Raw genomic sequence first — 19,302 nt, 5'->3', positions numbered from 1 at the left:
CAGCGACAACCCTACTTTTATTTTTGTACAAATGGTAAGCCTGTATTTACATGGCGCTAACATCTCTCTTTTTCTGACGTATCTCTTTTACTAGCGCCTGTCAAAATGGTGAGGGTCGTTTTTCGTAATAATCTAAGTAATCGCGTATTGTTTCAAGTTTTAAATCGTGTGTTTCAACTTATTTTATGTCGATTATTCCGATCCAGTGTTTCATTTCCACGATTTCTATTGTTTTTGTTATTAATTCGTTCTTGCCGATTTTCGATGATGGTTGACTATATTACTTGTATTATTGTTTTATAGGCCAAACGCACCAAGAAGGTCGGAATCACCGGGAAGTATGGTACCAGGTATGGTGCTTCACTTCGTAAAATGGTGAAGAAGATGGAAATCACCCAGCACGCCAAATATACATGCTCCTTCTGCGGAAAGGTATAAAACATAACCTAAAAATCTTAATGGTGTTCCTCCATGTCGCCTTGTATAATTTAGAAGTGAAAAATTGTATCTTCATCAGTGTTATTTTACTATGAATAGTATTTCAATATTTGCTGTGAAGTGACAGATGTCAACGTGATAACATTACAAGTTCAATAAAATAGTGAATCCCTTACCTCTTCGACCAAACTATGTTCTAAAAGGAAAATTACCATCCTAAAGATCCTAAGTGTTCATGTAACTGCAAAATTATCCCATAAATTTGGGGCAATAATCATTCTACCTTGCCGGGAATCAACTATAAACCATGTAATTCCCTGTTGATCTATTCATTATTGTGCAACTTACATCTGAATGAGTATTGTATATTTATCTACATATAATGTTGATATCTTTTAATGCAAAAAGTGTTTGATTTGCAACATTCTTAAAGTGGTAAAAATGAAGATTCAGGCAATTCAACAGTAAATATTTGGTTTAATTTCTTTGACAAGCATACATTTTCTATTAAAAAAAACACTGCTGTGGCGTAGTCTGTACTTAATAAATACATTAGCTTCAAATTAATGTCTTTGATTATGATATTATTAAAATAGGTAAATATTTACCTAACGACCTCACTTTTAATGGCACAGATTATGATAATTGCTTCAAGAAAACGGACGGCCGGCATAGTCCAGTGGTAACGCATTGGACTCCCATTCCGAAGGTCGCGGGTTCGAACCCGGCGTGTGCAAATAAATTTTATTTGATTAATTTGTGTTATTTCACAATTCATTAATTAAAATAATATATAGTATATTTGCGGCACGTTCCAGAGTGGAAGATACTACCAGTATCGCCCTGGTGTAAGACCACCATTCAGAATTGAAACGTTGCTCCAAATGGCTTTAGCCGTGTTTAGTGACTAGATCTGAATAGCCAGGTACTTCCCCACCTACCTCTTTCCCTTCCCCACTTACCTTCAGCCTCACAACATCCCCCAATTGGGGATGCCATAGTCTCACTGGCTCCAGACGGGAGCAGTTGGGATTCTTGTGAGGTATTCACTATAAAAAAAAAAAAAAAAAATTTACCTCAGGAGATTTATGGTGCATATATAGATGCATTAAAATTCCATTTTTATTCAAAGTTCAAAATTTCTCTTATGAAATGATTCCTTTGCCCTCATTTTGGATTTGTTTGTGTGGATTTACGTTTGCGAAAATTTCGTTTCAATCTAAATACGCATAAATTACTTCATTAACCTGATCTATCGCTTGCCACGCTTAGTACGATTAAAAAAAAACCTTTTGATTTACCCCAATTACTTTAAAATGCATTTGGGAATTTTTAATTTTAACATTCAATTTTCAACTAAGTAAAATGAAAATTCGCTTTCGTTGTATGGAATGACAGCCATTTACAATAATTTAATTTAGCATGGCCAGCGATCCTGAATATTTACCCAACTTAAAAACCTAGAATATGCATTTAAATAATGTTTTCTTGTGGTAATTATTGAAATGAAGTGTAATTTCCATAATATGTGCCTAAAAGTGTGGCAATTAGGAAAATAGTGTATTATCAATTAAATCTTTTAGTTGTTCAATTAAAAAAAAAAAATCATTAAATATTAGTAGGTATGGTAAATATACAGAGGCACGTCTCACCCTTAATATGCACAAATTATGTTTAAAAAAACCACCTGTATCAGTTTAAATACAAGGAGGAATAACTATTTCAGTTCACGGAGAAGCAAAGTAACGGATTTTCATTAATATTTGACAAATTCTCCATATTCACTTTACTGCCATTTTTAGATTGATTGAACTGAATTGAAAACAAACTTTTTTTATTTATATAGATTATTCAAGTTACGTCAATTTGGGTTAAATTCACAATCTTTAGGATGATTTATGTTAACTTTATTGCTATTTTTTGTGTAATTTTCAATGTAGAAATAATTTACATAACCCAACAATTAACTATCACATTTCAGTTTGTAACAATGGCTTCTAATAGCCTTATAATAGCTTCCTTCTTCAGGTTTTAGATACTAACCCTTTTTGCCAGTGTGTTAAATTTTACACAACTGATAAACAATCATTTACTGCACATTGTTGGTTGTCTACCTGTGTAAAATTTAAAGCACGTTTATTAGTAAGGCCATAGTACATTAGAAATTTTTTTTGTTTGTTTCTGTGATGTATTTGCATTGGTCCTCAAAGAAACGCACTTTTTTTAACATGTTTCTAAGCTGGAGCCAGGAAGGCTATTTCTGCAATAGAACAAACAAATCGGGATTCTAATTGATAATACTTGTGATTCTAATTCCCATGTTTATTTGTGATTCCAGGAAGCCATGAAGCGCGCTTGTGTGGGCATCTGGTCTTGCAGGCGTTGCAAGCGCGTAGTGGCTGGAGGTGCGTGGGTGTATGCCACCATTGCCGCCAGCTCTGTGCGCTCCGCCGTCAGGAGGCTGCGAGATGCGTAGACTCGTCTGCACCACCACCATTTTGTCTTAAGCTAAAATAAACTATTTCCACACGAATGCAAACCTTTTATTTACCTTTCCAATTTGATGACTTTAGTCTTGATTAATTGAAGAAGTTCATATAAAAAAATTGTCAAATTATTAGCTATACATTATATTTGACTGCTTTCTATCACTAAGGCTGTGTTTCATTTGTAGGTTGTTGATATTGAATGACTGTAAAATAGGTAAAATGTTTCAAGCCAAAAAATTTGAAAATGTTGTTTTTAAATTGCGTCAATAAATAATTTTCATTAATTAGTAAGAATAGTATTTTTCGTACTGTAGAACTATGTTGTGATCAAATTAGTCCCATCTCATGATTATAAATCAAATTTCATAAAAACAAACGATTTTAAATTATTTTTAAACAGAAAGTAATAAAAAATTTCATTTTTATGGTAAAAATGTTATAATTTTTAAGTGTAGAGCGTTTTACCTATTTAGAGTCAATAGTTTTGGGAAAATACACTGCTGGAGTATAATAGCACCAAGGACTGTCCGGAGAGGGAAGGCAAAGATATCCTTCCTAATTATTGCATGTTATTTTTGTTACATGCTTTCTCTACAGATAAATCACCCTTATTTGTATTTGGCATCTGATAAAGATTCATGCATTTTTTCAGAGGAAGTGTATACACTGATGGGCGAGCATGACGTCACGGGTGAGCGATGAGCATTTTTGTGTGAATATCTGCCGGATGAATCAATCCACACGCGCAGACATGCTCGCATGATGTCAGGCTCCGACTGCTCGCCTGTCGATGGGCCACTTATGATTAAGGATGGGTTGTTTCACAGAATTTGAACAATTCATTGAAATTCAAGTTCTGTTATTTCACAGATGAATTGTTCAAATTCTGCGAAACAACCCGTCCTTAGATATAGTTGGTTATCTGAAATGAACTGTCATTGTGGTTTAAGTTACTGGAGACCGAAATGGAACCGGTTCTTTATTCAATTACTTTTGGAACCAGTTGCTGATGACAGGAAGGAGAAACTCTGCAGACAGGGCCGGTTTAGTGCCTGGCACTAGTGAAAGCCTCAAGGGCGCTGTGTTAGGTATTATCACTGCCTTGACACCTTGGAAAGTCATCGTCTGGAACGTACTGCACCAATTACGCCTGCACAGGGCCGGGCCTGTTTGAAGATTATGATAGTACTCTGAAAATTTCTGATTTAAAAAGCCAGCTCAAAAAATAACCAGTTTCTTAATATAATATCGAGCAATCCAATAATAGCAAAGTTGTAGTGACAGGAATATCGACCATCTGTAGTTTATTTGGGAGAACTACAAAAACCTCAACGTGCGTGTGGTGATTGATTGATTGACACCTATTTAAACAATACATTTTTTATTTTTGGAATAACTTAACTAACATCACGCTATTCGCAGGGGTGGGTAGAGAGGACGGACAGCCAAACAACTCGGTCTTGGCACACACTCCTTGCCTCATTCACATCCATACATCGTCTCATACATACTCATCTATTATTCTGACTCTTGACCTGGTCCGACTCAAGTATCTGATTTGCTTGGTCGTGCCATGTCTTTCTTGGGCATCCCTGACTTCTACTACCATTCATATTTGCGTCATATATTCTCCTTACACTCCTTTCTTCGCTCTACATGCTCAAACCATCTAAGCGTCCCTTTCTTAATCTTACTCATTACGCTTACATCAGCCTTGCACTATTTGCGGATGTCCACATTTCTCACTCGATCATACATGGTTTTACACACATAAACCTCGGGAATCTCATTTCTACAAAGCATTTGATTAATGAACGTGATGCTATACTGCGTTAGAATGTACATGTTTTATTATACAATATATAGGGATGTATTAGCTCAGTTGGTAGAGCAGCGCCCCAAAAAGGCGAAAGTCCTGGGTTCAAGTCCTAGATGCGACCGTACCTTTTTCTGTTTCTAATTTTCATTAAAGAATTACTAATATTATCTTCATTAATTTGATAAATTATTAGTGGTTAAGTGGCCCAGAATGCCCAGGCATCTTCTAATTATCTGGAACCAGTGGGTCTATGGCATCCCCAATTGGGGGATATTGGGTAAATGAGATGGGGTAGAGGAAGATTGGAAAGTACCGGGCTATTCAAATCTAGTCACTAAACCCAGTCAAAGCTATTTCACGCAATATTTCGATATTGCATGAAATATGTACCCCTCTGGAATGTTCCACAAATAAATATATTATTTTATTTAAATAATTTATGAAATAAAACACAAATGAATTTAGATTTGGTAAATAAAAGAAAGAAGCAACAATTTTTTTTAAATAGATAATTATACTATGTTAAAGTAATCAATATAACTTTTTATCTCGTATTGTATCAAAACTATTTTTTTTCTTTACCCAGTAGGTACTTACTCACGAGTAGTAAAAATGATTGTCTGTGGTTTCCGGCAAACACCTCGGGCTGTTGGCTAAATTAAGAATATTAAATATTCTCAACGTGAACTGTTGTTCTTTTTTTTAAATAGATAATTATACTATGTTAAAGAAATCAATATAACTTTTTATCTCGTATTGTATCAAAACCATTTTTTTTCTTTACCCAATAGGTACTTACTCACGAGTAGTGAAAATGTTTGTTTGTGGTTTTCCGGCAAACACCTCGGGCCGTTGGCTAAATTAAGAACATTAAATACTCTCAATGCGAATTGTTGTTCTGATCTGCAGTCGTACTTGGAAACAATGACAAATAATTACTGACATTGTCGATGCTTGAGCTCAGGTCCAGCCTAGTGAGCACTGTGTTAAAGCAGTGGTTGACACTGCTTTCCTGGGGTCTTTACATGTGAAAAGATACTTATTGGGTCACTCAAAGGTCCATTTGCAGTGATTAACTTCTTGATCGTTGATGCAAAATTTTCGCACCCCAGCTATTCTATTTTCGTAATAAAAAAAACATTTTTATTTTTGAATAAATTTTATTACTAGAAAATTTGAGCAAATGTATGAAATATGTATCATCATTAACAATATGCAAAATCATTTATGGGCCACGTTGCTTAGTACAGGACATATATTATTATTAGATATATTATAATGTTACTAAATTAGATATGCTCAAACTTGAAATGTTCTCCCATTACTTCCTCCGTCTGCCAATAAACATGATGCAGCTGTGATGAAACACCACATAAGATTATTTTTCTCTATTTTTGATTCAGGTTTTAGAAAAATATACATTTGTTAAGATATTTATACTGGAATCCAAGGCTATATTTGTAGTAAATAAATTCTCTTGTGTAGATAATATTTAATATAGAAATTTGTATGGAATTATGATATGCATTTCATAATATATATACATACATATATTATAATCTCAAATGAATGTATACATATTGAGAATATTACGTTTAGTATGTATTTCGCTTTATCTTCCAATTTTATTTAGATTAGAATAGAATAATATTTACATCAAATGGCAGATTAATCTAGATATTACAATACGTAATAGACAACATTGAATGCATTAGTCTTATTTCATTTCAAATTATGCATGTACCTAAATTGTAATACACATATTTTTTTCTTTTAAATACTCAAATAACACATGGAAGAACAATACATACATAATATAAAGGAAGAAGTTGATGTGTAAATATAAGAGTGTTGCGGGGTTCCAATCACTCACATAATAAATTGGACCGCAACAATTAAAACATTAAAAAATATCATAGGTTCTAAATGCATCAGTGTTGAGAGTTTTTAAGGTAAATATTGGCAAACTTACGGCTGCTTACACTAATCAAAACAACAGTGAATGTTTGGTTAAGCAAAAAAATTGTATTAATTAAATTATTCCATTTTACCAACATTATTTTACAGCACAATTTATTTTGTCAAAAAAAAAAACCTTGAAATAGTAAATAATTAACTTAATAATATAGTTCATTATATATTGCACATTTAAAAAAAATATATTATTTTGACACTGTATAAACCACGCAATTTAAATCATGCAAACAGATCGCCTAAAATCGGGTACCTTGTCACAAAATGTTTTCAAAATATTCAACAAAAAGAAAAATATTGGGTCGGGGCCACAATGTTTTTGGTTTACATCGGCTACAGAAAACAATAACATTGAGGATCGGCCACAATGTTTTTGGTTTACATCGGCTACAGAAAACAATATCATTGAGGATCGGCCACAATGTTTATGGTTTACATCGGCTACAGAAAACAATAACATTGGGGATCGGACACAATGTTTTTTGTTTACATCGGCTACAGAAAACAATAACATTGAGGATCGGCCACAATGTTTTTTGTTTACATCGGCTACAGAAAACAATAATATTGAGGATCGGCCACAATGTTTTTGGTTTACATCGGCTACAGAAAACAATAACATTGGGGATCGGCCACAATGTTTTTGGATATTTTGAAAACATTTTGCTGCGTGAAACGCGCCTCAAGTAATGCACTGCTGAAGAAAATTAAGTTCAGTCACGCTGGTGTCACTGAAAATGTAATAGTTCTGTTTAAAAAGTGTAAGGCCGTAAATATAAAAACTCACCTGAGTAACTGTTATTCTACAAGAACTTCTTTTCTTTCTAAATATATTTTAGACACAGTTCTTGTTGGTTGGCTTCTATTGAATCCGGTGGGGGTGGGTACCTAATGCATTATGACTTCTTTCCCCCACATGACAATGCCTTTAATACCTCACTACAATGTTCACACACTCTAGACAAAATACATGGATCAACCACGTAACAATGTGACAAAAAAGGTATATAATGTATTGGACTGTATAACTCCATTAGTTACGTTAAAAAACAATAAAAAAAACCTAATTAATTTAATAACCCTATCTATTAACAATTATTAAGTTCTAAGTATTACCAATAGTTTTTGATCCGAGAGATACAATGTCTATTAACACGTTAGCAGACACAACATCTACAAAAAAATATTAATTTTTATTAGGTGTGCAATGGTAGAACTCAACGTTCATAGAAGTTTTCATTTTAGAATGTAATAACCTATTTTGTATTGAACTTGTAAATACCTTGTGTACTTGTGTAACATGTTACTTCAAAAGATAACAGGCATAAGACACGCAAGTTAATACAAGTACCAGTGGCAGTTCATGACATTTCAGTGAAATAGAGTGGTACGTAATGATGTTGTGGCTGAAAATATAGATGTATTTTTTCTTAAATGTTTAAAATTTTGGCATGAAGATTTTTCTGCTTGGGGATGCTTGGCTTCCCCAAACTGAAAGAATCCTGAAAATCTTCATCCGCAAAATTGAAATTTTGAAAAAAAAAACATACATACAGGGTGTATCGGCACGTACCCGACAAACTTTAAGCGCTTGTTATATGCCAGCGGATTTTCTCAAACTGTCAAAATCTCTTCATTTTTTTGTCGCTAGAGGGCGGTAGTTGTACATTAATGAACTTGTCAAAATACAACGTCAAATGTGCGTCATGATCATGTCCCGCATCATCACGTACGCAATTGGAAATCGGAAATATTAAGTAAAACAAACAGCTTAGTAAAAAGGTATGACTTATTTGCAGAACCTACTATTTTGGTAAAGCATTTACTTTGACATTTTTTATAAATGTTTATCATTCACTTGCTGTTGTTAAATCTAATTAGATTTGAACGGCTTTTGGCTTTACGAATCGCATTTCAGAAACATTTCCTATACAAAGAAAGGTTGTTTTGCACGGTATTCGGAAACTCGTGGTATAAACGGTATAACTTGTGAATGAATCTACCTTTCATTTAAAGTCAATTTTGGGTTATGATATTTTTTATTTGAGCTTTCGTTTTCGAGAAAATCGAAGGCGGATTTATTTGGTAGATTTATAAATTTTATATTTGATAGAATATCTATACATATTAATAATATTGACCTCGAAAAATAAAAGAAAGTTTTTTTTAAATTTATATATTTGTTAAATTATTCAGTGTTAACTAAACAATAATCTGTTTTAACCATGGCAGTATCGTGCAAGGCATACTAGTACTGTATCAAAATATAACTAGCCGTTGGAAATAATAGTTATATTCATTTAACGACCAACGCTATTGAAAAAAATTACGTCAATGGGTTGAAATATAATACCTAAATACAAATATTATTCAACGAATCCACGATTCGACCTATTGTTTAAGATGTATTGACGCGTAATAAATATATGAAATGGTGAATCATTTAAATTTACTGAATTTAAAGTTACTGTTCTTTATACAAATAGAACGGCGACATATGCGCCTCACAATTTTTGCCGCATTTGGGTGTTTAAAATGTTACCTGGCTATTATAGACTTAGAGGCCTTGTGTTTTCTCGGTAGGGAAAAAATTGTTTCCTAAAAAACCCTTATTATTTGGAACTTTACAACACAATACGTAGATAGAGTATCTTTGATTTGACAAATTGTGAATGGTTACGTGTGTATACGCAGAAAGGTGATATAATCGTAAATTTACTTATAAAGTTTTTTTTGTTTGTTTAATCTAAAGATAAAAAAAACGGTAATAAACTTGTTTACTCCTTATGTGAATACGCCTTACCATGTAAGGTCGGAATAGTGAAAAACTTGACATGTTATCACTTAAAATTGCCGATTTTACCAAACTAAAAATGATTTGGCGTGAGATGGTAATTTTTGGTTTGATTACCAAACGCGCTCACAACTGAGTCAGAGCGACAATGAATTCTGTTATCATATCACTTAAAATTGCCGATTTTACCAAACTAAAAATGATTTGGCGTGAGATGGTAATTTTTGGTTTGATTACCAAACGCGCTCACAACTGAGTCAGAGCGACAATGAATTCTCACACACACTTGCATAAAGGGCACGCAAATCAACATCGTGACGTTCGTGCTAACCGTTAGGAAAAGGTACGCACAACGCACATTAAATATTGCATTTTATTCGTTTCAAAGAATATGACAGTTCAAAAAATACAATGCGACAAATTTACGTGAAAAAAGAGTATTTGTGAGTACTTAGCGTTTTTGTAGCTTCCTAAAATTATTGCAATGCTTCAAGTGAGTCGGTATTCTACTTTTAGACCCAGAAATGAAACATTTTGATGGCATTTTAGAAATATATACGCCGTAAAACAAGGAGCGTATAGTCCCACTACCGCTCTCGGGGGCTTCTCACCCGTAATAAGTAAAACAGTGTAAATGTGTTGAAAATTTGGTGCAAGATGAAGTATTTATTTAATTGTTAATATCCACAGATATCATAACGATAATAAGAGGCCGTACTTCTACAGATGTGTGTATTATATACATATTTTAAATTAAAAATATAGTGTAAAGCCGTTATTAACGCGATAATCATACATCCAAGTTTTAAAAGTGGGTTGTATGGTGTATCAATGTTTTTATTTTTTATAGTCGAATGCCTACAACAACTACAAAAAAAAAATAGGCAGACTGAAAAATAATAGTCCATTAATTGGTATTAAAAAATATGAAGTCTGAGAATGACATACGAAAGGTAGTATTAAGCCGTTTTAGGGAGCCGTTTTCCAGCAAATCACCATTATGCCCTATAAACCACTCTTAACCAGCTATTCCTTAGCATATTTGGAGTAAAAAATCTTATGTGCACTTTGCTGTCCGGTAACGTTTTTTTTTAATAAAAAAATTATTATTCATATTTTCACCACATGTCACCACTGTTTTATCCTTTGTCAAAGTTTGAAAACCCATCTGGCAATATTTTATTCGAATTCCGTTGAATAATGTACGTGTGTACCTATATTGGCGCGCTTTTACAATCACAACGAAATGGCACGGCACCATTCGTCTCATTTTTAACTATTATTATTTAGTGTGTGCGAAAGAGCGAAGACGCTTTTCGACATACTTGCTTATAACAGCTGTTGAACACGAAAAGCAATGCCAATGACAGTGATTTAGTGTGGAAATTTTAAATTTTTTGTTTTTAATTGAAAAAAAAATGCTACAGGACAGCAAAGTGCCCATAATATTTTTTACTCCAAATGTGCTAAGGAATAGCTGGTTAAAGTTTGTCGGGTACGTGCCGATACACCCTGTATATATTTTTCAGTTAGAACATCGATAGTATTGTATTTTTCAATATGACCACTCTAGCTCACTGAAGTCACAGACCGCCACTGACAAGTACCAAAATTTAAAAATGCATCATATATTGAAACTCAGTTTTTTGACATGTAGTGTCTGCCAATGTGTTAAAATTAAAATAAAATTTGCTACATACAATTTGGTAAAATAAAGATAAAAAATTTATTTTGAAAAAGCTGTATAAAAGATTTTACCAACAACAGCTAATGGCAAAAATACATGAAAGCGGTAGATTGGGTTTCCAAAGTATCCGCACTAATTCACAAACAACATAAACGTACAAGTCCTGTACATAATATGTAAAAGTTAGGGGAAATTTCACCACCCCTGAGTAAACTGTCGATTAGCACTAAATGAGTACGGTATATTATGTGTTTCACCACCATAGAGTAACGCTACATGTCAAGTAAATGATTTTACTACTGTTAATACTATGATCAAAGTTACTTGACGAGTAGTTAGTCAACAGTTTACTCAGAGGTGGTGAAATACCCCTTTAGTCAAACAAAACTTTATGTACATATGACAAGTTACAAGAACACTATCTGTTGATTGAGTTGCATCAACTATCAACTTAATGATGTACATATTTTATTTTTATTTACAAGTAGACTCGAGTTATACATTTGAAAAATGGAGATAATATTCTAAATAAACTAGCAAAAAAAATAATAGGATATGGAAATTAAATTGTTCAATTAAATTGTATTTTCAATTGATGAATGAAATTTGATATTATACCTTAAAAATATGAATTAGTAAAATGATTTGAGGGATGTTGGGCTATATTGAGTCTAGGATAAATATTTTTAAAAGTCCTTACTTAATATTAACTATTTTCTTTTTTTATAAATTACTTTAAGAAAATTAATAAGTCATTGTATTTTATTCTAACCTTGGAATGTCAATGCAAAAAGTTTATTCTTAATACTTGGAAAAAAATTGAATTAATTCATTTAAATGTTTGAATAAAATTCTCCTTTTAAGTTAAAAGGGGGCTAGGGGAATTATTATTGTAAAAACATCCATACTTACAACTTACCTTAAAATCATGAATTTAAAAAATTCAAAGAACATAAATAAAATGGTCTCAATAATAAAAACAAAGCCGACGGAACATTTTCCGACTTTAAAATAAATTTCTCAAAAAACTTACTCGTAACAATTTTATAGGAATTATGTACAAAGGATGATATTTCAAAATGAAAAAATCACTTAAAGATATGCAGTGACATCCTTCATTTTGTTTATGAATGTACGACGTGAAGGAGAACTAATAATTTTCTTACGCTTCCAAATAAAGATAAATGTATGGAGACAAAATAATGGTTTACTCGAGGTTGGTTGCGTTACACATGTAGATAAGTCTTTAGAATAATGTTTATTATGCAATAGGATTAAAAGTACAGTTTAAGAATATCGCTCCGGCAGAAGGAAGACAAGACTTGAACACGAACACCACTGCAATCAAAACAATTACATATTATTAGAATATTCATTTAATTATACATATATATTATGTACCAAATATATTTAATAACGAGCTGTGACTCGGTCTGTCTGCGCAGATAGAGAAACATTAGCGCGTGTTGCTTTTACGCCCAACAGATGGCTGTATAGCGGTGTTTTTTAAAAAATAGCATGTTTTCACCTGACACAGGTGACATCTACATAATATAGATATATAAAACATATGTGTATTCAACTTCAGCGTTATGTAAACATTTAAAAGCAATCGGTGAAGAACTTTACGAGAATTAAGATTTTGAACAAACGATTGTTGATATTTTTATTTATATAGATTTTACACAGTTTGTCAATTGAACTTAGCTGCATATTAAATGTACAAAATTTGCATCAAATTAAATTGAATCATGAAAATGACTTTTAACTGTCGGGCACGCGCACTTTTCAATTTGGCAGCATTTTTCAAAAAATATTTATGTTGTTAAGTCCAAATTTCGCAATTTTTGTTTTCAACGGGGGAAACATTAAAGGAACATTTTAGAAGAAGGATTTAATTTTTATCACCATCATTTTGCAGGTAGAATCATTCGAAGAATGAGTCAAAATATCAATCTTTTTTGTTTGTTTACTAATTTGGAAAACTTACCAATGCGTTTTTGAATGTTAATGAAAATAAAAATGGTAAACAGAAGCTTTAACAGCACTTTTAGGTATGACAAAAATAAATTAATGAAAAATAGGACAGAAGTTTCCAATTATCTAGGTATCTATACCTACATACATGACCGCAAGACTCACCTTCCTAGAGTTCCTCAACTCTGGTACTGAACTGTGTGGCCCCACATAGTTCCTGTCACTCCACTCTTGCATCACCTCGTATTTTTTTGAGTAACTTGAGGACACTAAGTGCCCCATTTTGCCGCGCATGCCAAAGGGATAAACAACAAAATTTCTTTAAGATAATTTTCCCCATAGATAAACTAGTCCCTAGCCACTAGTAGATAGAGATATGGCACGTAAGCGAGCCAACTGCACGGAATCTATGTAGATAGAGACAAAGGCAGGGTGCTGCTACGCATAGGCGCAATTGGTTTGCCTAAGTTGGTGTGCTTTATCTATTTTATTATTATTTCTGCATGCAGTAAACTCACATATGGCGTGACTAGCTGGCGTGACCGTTGTGCTGCTTGAGCGCCTCCCCGTCCGCCTGCCACTTAAACTTGGTGTCCATGAGCCACTGCTGGCCCGCCTCGCCAGTGCACGGCCGCAGCACGGGCAGCGCCGGCTGCTCCGCCTCAGCCCGCTGCAGACACGCCCCCGTATTGGTGTGCTTTATTGTTTTCGCCTGGAAATTATAAAAGGATTTTGTTAAATTGCAGCCTAAAATGTGGTGGCAAAATTTAATATAAAAGTGGTTGGCAAGAATTTACAGTAATGTTATTAATTGACTGGGCTTAGCGAAATCCTGTTCTGACACGGCCATTTTGCATTTCATTTGTCTGTAAATTTGTTAGTACGTTCCGTTTCAAGATGATGGCTGTTTTAATTGCACTTTCTTATCATAATTTTTCAATATTACTGTACCTACATTGCCTGGACATGACGTTTCTTTGGAGAAATTTAGTAATTCCTGAAATTAAACAATTTTACGTAAAACATTTGGTTCATAATTAAGCAAGTAGGTAATTAATTACCTATTTACAAATCTTATGATTTCAGAGCTAATTTTGGTTTTGATTTATTGAATAAGAGAACTAATAGTTTGATATTCCGTGAAAAATACTTGAAGTACAGTTCAACAAGCAGATTGGGGTGTAGATTGGGTAAAGTGTAAGGGGTGTTATCAATAGATAATGGTTATTGTATAAATGCAGATTCCCACGTGAAACAACTGCATATTTTCTTGTTAGAAAGTGAATGTATATTAATCCTTATCCAAAAATGCAACACAAACTGGTTCACCCGTTGGTACCTCGACTTTCCTCTTTCTTGTGAAAGGAAAAATAAAGGAAATAACTTGTTACACAAGTCAAGACAGTTCATTTGCACAGTATTATAACAATAATCTAAAATAAGTCAGTCAATTGAATGGTTACTATACTCACGTGATTGTCGTACATCCAGGCCTGGTTTCCAGCCATGCCATGGCAGCGCACGAGTCGCACAGGTCCCCGCGGATGCGCCGAGTCGAGGCAGTTGTCATCCGACATGATCTGCTGGCGTTTGGTGTACGCAAACACCTGGTTGCCGCCCAGCTCGTGGCAGTACGCCATGCCCAGGTTCTCTCCCGACTTGTGGCCCATCGTGTCCAGACAATTTTGGGTCTCAGAGTTGCGGATCTACAAAAAAAGAGTTTATATGATAATACATTCAAAAGCTATCAGTTTTGGAAGTCAAACATAACCTCACATTTGGAACTACCACAGTTTCGTTTTAGAATCAGTGTTGCCGTAGTAATGAAAGATTACAGTTCTATTTAATTGAATTTCTACATTTTCATCACTAAATAATAATATAATTTTTCTACTTTCAGAAGAGCCATGGGGGGATAAAAAAGTTGTACTGAGTTCACATAGGTTCTATTGCACCCGCAAATTAAGAGTTTTGTAGCAATGTTGAGACACTCATACGGGATTTTAGTACTATCTGTTAACCTTTAGGCTGCATTTAAACATATGGGTGATTTCACCTTCACGCGCACATTTTTTCATCTCATCTCGCCGACCAATAATACTTTTAAAAACTGTAATTAGACTTATTACAAATGACCATTCTTTGAGTAAACCTTGCTCAAAAAACACATCCATATTTTAACTAGTCATAAATAACCCAAAATATTTGTTTTAGGGCAATGTTTATATAAACAAAATGAAACATTTCCAAGCAGATAAAACATTACTGAATGCTGGCCAGGCCGTGTACAAGGTACGCAGTCTTACAAATATTTTTCTTTTTCAACTTTGAGAATAAAGATAACACTTTTTCCCTTTGAACAATCATATTTAAAAAAAATAAAAATCTATTTAAAATTCAGTTTTCTGGGACTATGTTAGATAAAATATTATATTTAAGTTAAAACACATTGTGTTCAGGCACAAATTCTCTAAAACACAAAACTGCAGCATAACATACACTGGACGCAAATATTAAAAGAGAAATGTATGTTTTTTAGGTTAACAGCTCTGATGTGTTTTTACATTAAACATTTTAATGAACTATTTATTTTTATTCCAGTGAAATGAGATTGTCAAATGAAATTTCTGAATTCACAATTGCTAAAATAAACTGTCAGAAAATTAGCCTAAAACGAAAAGAGCCGCACAGTTCTACTGATATCGTACTAATCGTCTATGGCGCCTGCGTGCCGAACAAGACTGTTTGTACTGACATGGAAAATTTGAAATTCGCTGAAGGGGCAAACCTGTTTCGAGCGTGTTAAATTCTTACCTAAAATAAAGAAATAAATTTATTGTATTTATTACATATTTCTAGAAATGTTGCTAGATATATGAATGGAGAATTTTTACAAATGATTTTCGGTTCTGTATCAAGCTTACACGCAATACGAAATGTCTTAAGACGGCTCCCGCGTGAGAGGCAAGTGCGATGAACTGACTTTAGACGCTTCCCGCCACCTGAGGATTAAAGTCAGTACAAACACGCACCTAATGAAAAGTCTTTATCTTAACTATAAAGCAGAAATCTGATTCTATGAAGTAGCAAAAATTTGCACAGATTTTTTTCTACATATTTAGAGTTTACAGAAACTATTTTCAACTCACAGCATGATCTAAGGAGATTTACAATATCCATTTTGAACTGTCAAAGAAAAAAAATTATATATTGACATATTGTCTGTTCCATATTTTGCAATTCAAACCTTGTGTGAAGTCGAGTGTAACTACTATTTAATCAATGCGAAATACATATTATATTGGTAAAATAAAAAAAAGCCTTACATCTCCCAGGTAGTAGTAATCCAGAGGCATTTGACTTTCTGGATAAACATTCTCCAAATACCATCGGAAGCTCTTGCATTTGAGGTTTTTCCTCAACTCCTGTCTCTCGGTTATATTTCCCAGAGGGACCAAACGAGCACCTACACAGATTAAATACATTTTACAATTCTAATTACAAACCAATACATATACATATTAATATATTTCTTAAATGTAAACAATTTTAAAAATTCTATTTTTGAAGTGAACTAATTATCCTTGGTGGGATTTCACTGTAATCAAACAACACAGTCTGAATTATTATAATCAATGGTAAACAAAAATTAATGGCACTGCAATAATTTTAAAAGTTTTTAATGGCAATACCAAGATGAATGATTGGAAAATTGAATGCAAGTTTGAAAAAGCAGTATGGTTCCAAGTATTTATTTTTTACTTTAACCAAATGATGTTCCACAATTATTAGTGCTACTTCTCTCACATTCTACATCTATTCTAAGACAATTTTATGTGTAAACTCTTTTTTTAATGATTTGCAAGAAAGATAATTATATGAAAAGGGAAATTTATTTGTATTTCTGAAATTTATGTATCTAATTAGTCATTTATTAGATGTTAAATCAAAATTATACAAAATCTAATTTATAGACTGTCGAAATTATAAATTTAAAAAACGAGTGATATTGTTTTTTCTGTGGTAAGCAAAAAGTATGTCAACTGTAGTACTTTCGACTGCGGTAAAACGACATACAAATGAGCGGTAAAAAAGAGTATCAACAAGAATCCCCGCTATTTGCAAAACTTTGTTTCACTTGCTAAACAAGTGGAACAAAGTTATAATGCTTTTCATTCATATTTTTTAAGATACTTGAAAACGGTAGGTAATCTGGAAAGCTCGAAGCAGATGGCGCCGGTGAGGTTGGAGATCATTTGAATGTTATATCAGCTTTGCAATATGGTTTGAAAGATGTTTTTTTTAAGGATTTAAATGCATTTTTTAAAAATGGTTGATAAATATGGTGGTTGGAGTGTCAGGAAGTTATTAGAAATTGAATTGAAAAATAAAAAAAAATACAAAATTAATTTGGGAAAAGGAAGACTTTGGTTTTTTATAACCGAAGCCCACTATAGATGACATACTTTTAACAGATTAATATGACAAGTAAGTGTTGCTGTTTATTTTCAGATTGGCGACGCACGTCAGAAATAACAATTTTCACTTTCGAAATGATGATTTCTCAGAACTATAATGTTGAAAAGTTAATTCAAGTTTTGAAAGTGGTCTAATAGTGCTTATTTATATTGCTATTAAACATCGTTTTGCTCAAATTAGACAGTACTTAGGATTATAACAGAATCCAGAGGCATCACATTGTCTGATAGAACAAAATCTTTATTGCAAATATGTATTTTTGGGACAATTTACTTCTTAATAATTGTCGAGGAGCACAATACAACAATTCAACATTGAGGCATTTTAATTACAATTATTAATAAACTTTTGTAGAAAACTCTTAGAAATAAACAAGGATTGACAGTAGATATGATCTCCAACTACACCAGCGCCAACGGCTGATTTGAACCTTTCAGATAATCCGCCATTATTGTTAACACTACAATAGTATTAAGCCTTAGTATCCAAAATGTACGTTGTATGTACCATGAAGTATCAAACAGCAAATATTATGCATCACTTCTTATTCCAAATGAATATTACAGCTAACTACAATGGATTTAGTAAATAAGTAAAAATAAATTTCTATGCCCGAATCTAAATACCAAGCGACATGTTCATGTTAAAATTATTTTTAAATCAACGCAACGGCAAAACCAATCTAGTCTAATCAACTATGAATGTTATTTTTATGTTAAAAACGTAACTAGGCTCCATGAAAATGAATGAAAACCTTAAAAGTTTATTAGATGTTAGTATGATTATAAAGTGTGGCATTCTTCAACATGCCTTTTAATATAACATGTGCCAACATATTATATGGATTGATGGGAGTTAGTGCCACACTTTACGTTTTGATTGATATAATATAGTTAATTATTAATAAAATTACAGTACAATACACCAAGCTTCACATTCAAACCACACATTGTGAAAATCTGAAACTCATGAAAATCAACGGAAAAAATAAATATCATATTTATATGCGGACTATTACAAAGGAACGCCATCGACACACATAACCATAGGAAGCAAAATGAAAAGCTTACACACACTTATTATACCAGATATTTTCTTGGAACATTATGAATATTCACCGAGTAAAACACGTAATATATTCACGATGAAAGACACAATGTGTAAATAGAAAAAATAAACTTTTATTTTCGAGGTTTAAAAGTAAATTATTTGGAATCATGAACCAGAGTTCGTTTGCCGTAACACTGGGATATTCCTAGCACTGGTAGGCGGAAAACACACCCAGATTTTTTTTTTGTTATACAGTAGTTTATAAGACCAACAGACAAATTTTAAATCAATCAAAACGTAGAGTGCAATGGGACAGCGAGTTGTTATAATATTAGTGTTAAAACCTGGGTTTATGCTGTAGTAGAAATTCTTCCACGAGTCAAGCCACACCTCGGCGAGGCGCGCATTGTTGTGATTGACAATACGGCTCGTCCCCCCCGGGAAGGAGTAGGGCGTAGACTTCCTGAACACGTGGCCCACGTGCGAACATGGCACGATCTCCAGCACGCCCCCGCACATCCACACCTACACACACCAACCGCACCATGCCAGACATCATCACACCCAATGCTCATTTGTTATTGCCTGCGTCTCT

The 19,302-nt window shown here is 33.3% G+C and overlaps 2 protein-coding genes across 2 annotated transcripts in view; one reads left to right on the top strand and one right to left on the bottom strand.

Annotated features, from left to right (window-relative positions):
* Nucleotides 1-2,971, top strand: RpL37A (ribosomal protein L37A). The gene is made up of 3 exons (XM_089637066.1): nucleotides 1-108; nucleotides 304-432; nucleotides 2,777-2,971. The coding sequence occupies exons 1-3, from the start codon at nucleotides 106-108 to the stop codon at nucleotides 2,912-2,914; spliced, it is 270 nt and encodes an 89-aa protein (XP_089493192.1). The 5' UTR covers nucleotides 1-105; the 3' UTR covers nucleotides 2,915-2,971.
* A 7,567-nt stretch (nucleotides 2,972-10,538) lies between these two features.
* Nucleotides 10,539-19,302, bottom strand: part of Pgant5 (polypeptide N-acetylgalactosaminyltransferase 5) — a 29,092-nt gene continuing 20,328 nt past the window's right edge. The window contains exons 10-13 of the mRNA XM_089631092.1: nucleotides 16,505-16,644; nucleotides 14,651-14,884; nucleotides 13,697-13,890; nucleotides 10,539-12,539 (exon numbers count right to left, since the gene is read on the bottom strand). Coding sequence (XP_089487218.1) covers nucleotides 13,708-13,890; nucleotides 14,651-14,884; nucleotides 16,505-16,644 — 557 coding nt within the window. The 3' untranslated portion in view covers nucleotides 10,539-12,539; nucleotides 13,697-13,707. The remainder of the gene's footprint in view (nucleotides 12,540-13,696; nucleotides 13,891-14,650; nucleotides 14,885-16,504; nucleotides 16,645-19,302) is intronic.

The sequence above is a fragment of the Hesperophylax consimilis genome, chromosome 1, assembly GCF_061612785.1.
Source record: "Hesperophylax consimilis isolate HC1 chromosome 1, BYU_Hcon_1.0, whole genome shotgun sequence".
Lineage (NCBI taxonomy): Eukaryota > Metazoa > Arthropoda > Insecta > Trichoptera > Limnephilidae > Hesperophylax > Hesperophylax consimilis.
This window is presented reverse-complemented; position numbering and strand designations above follow the sequence as displayed.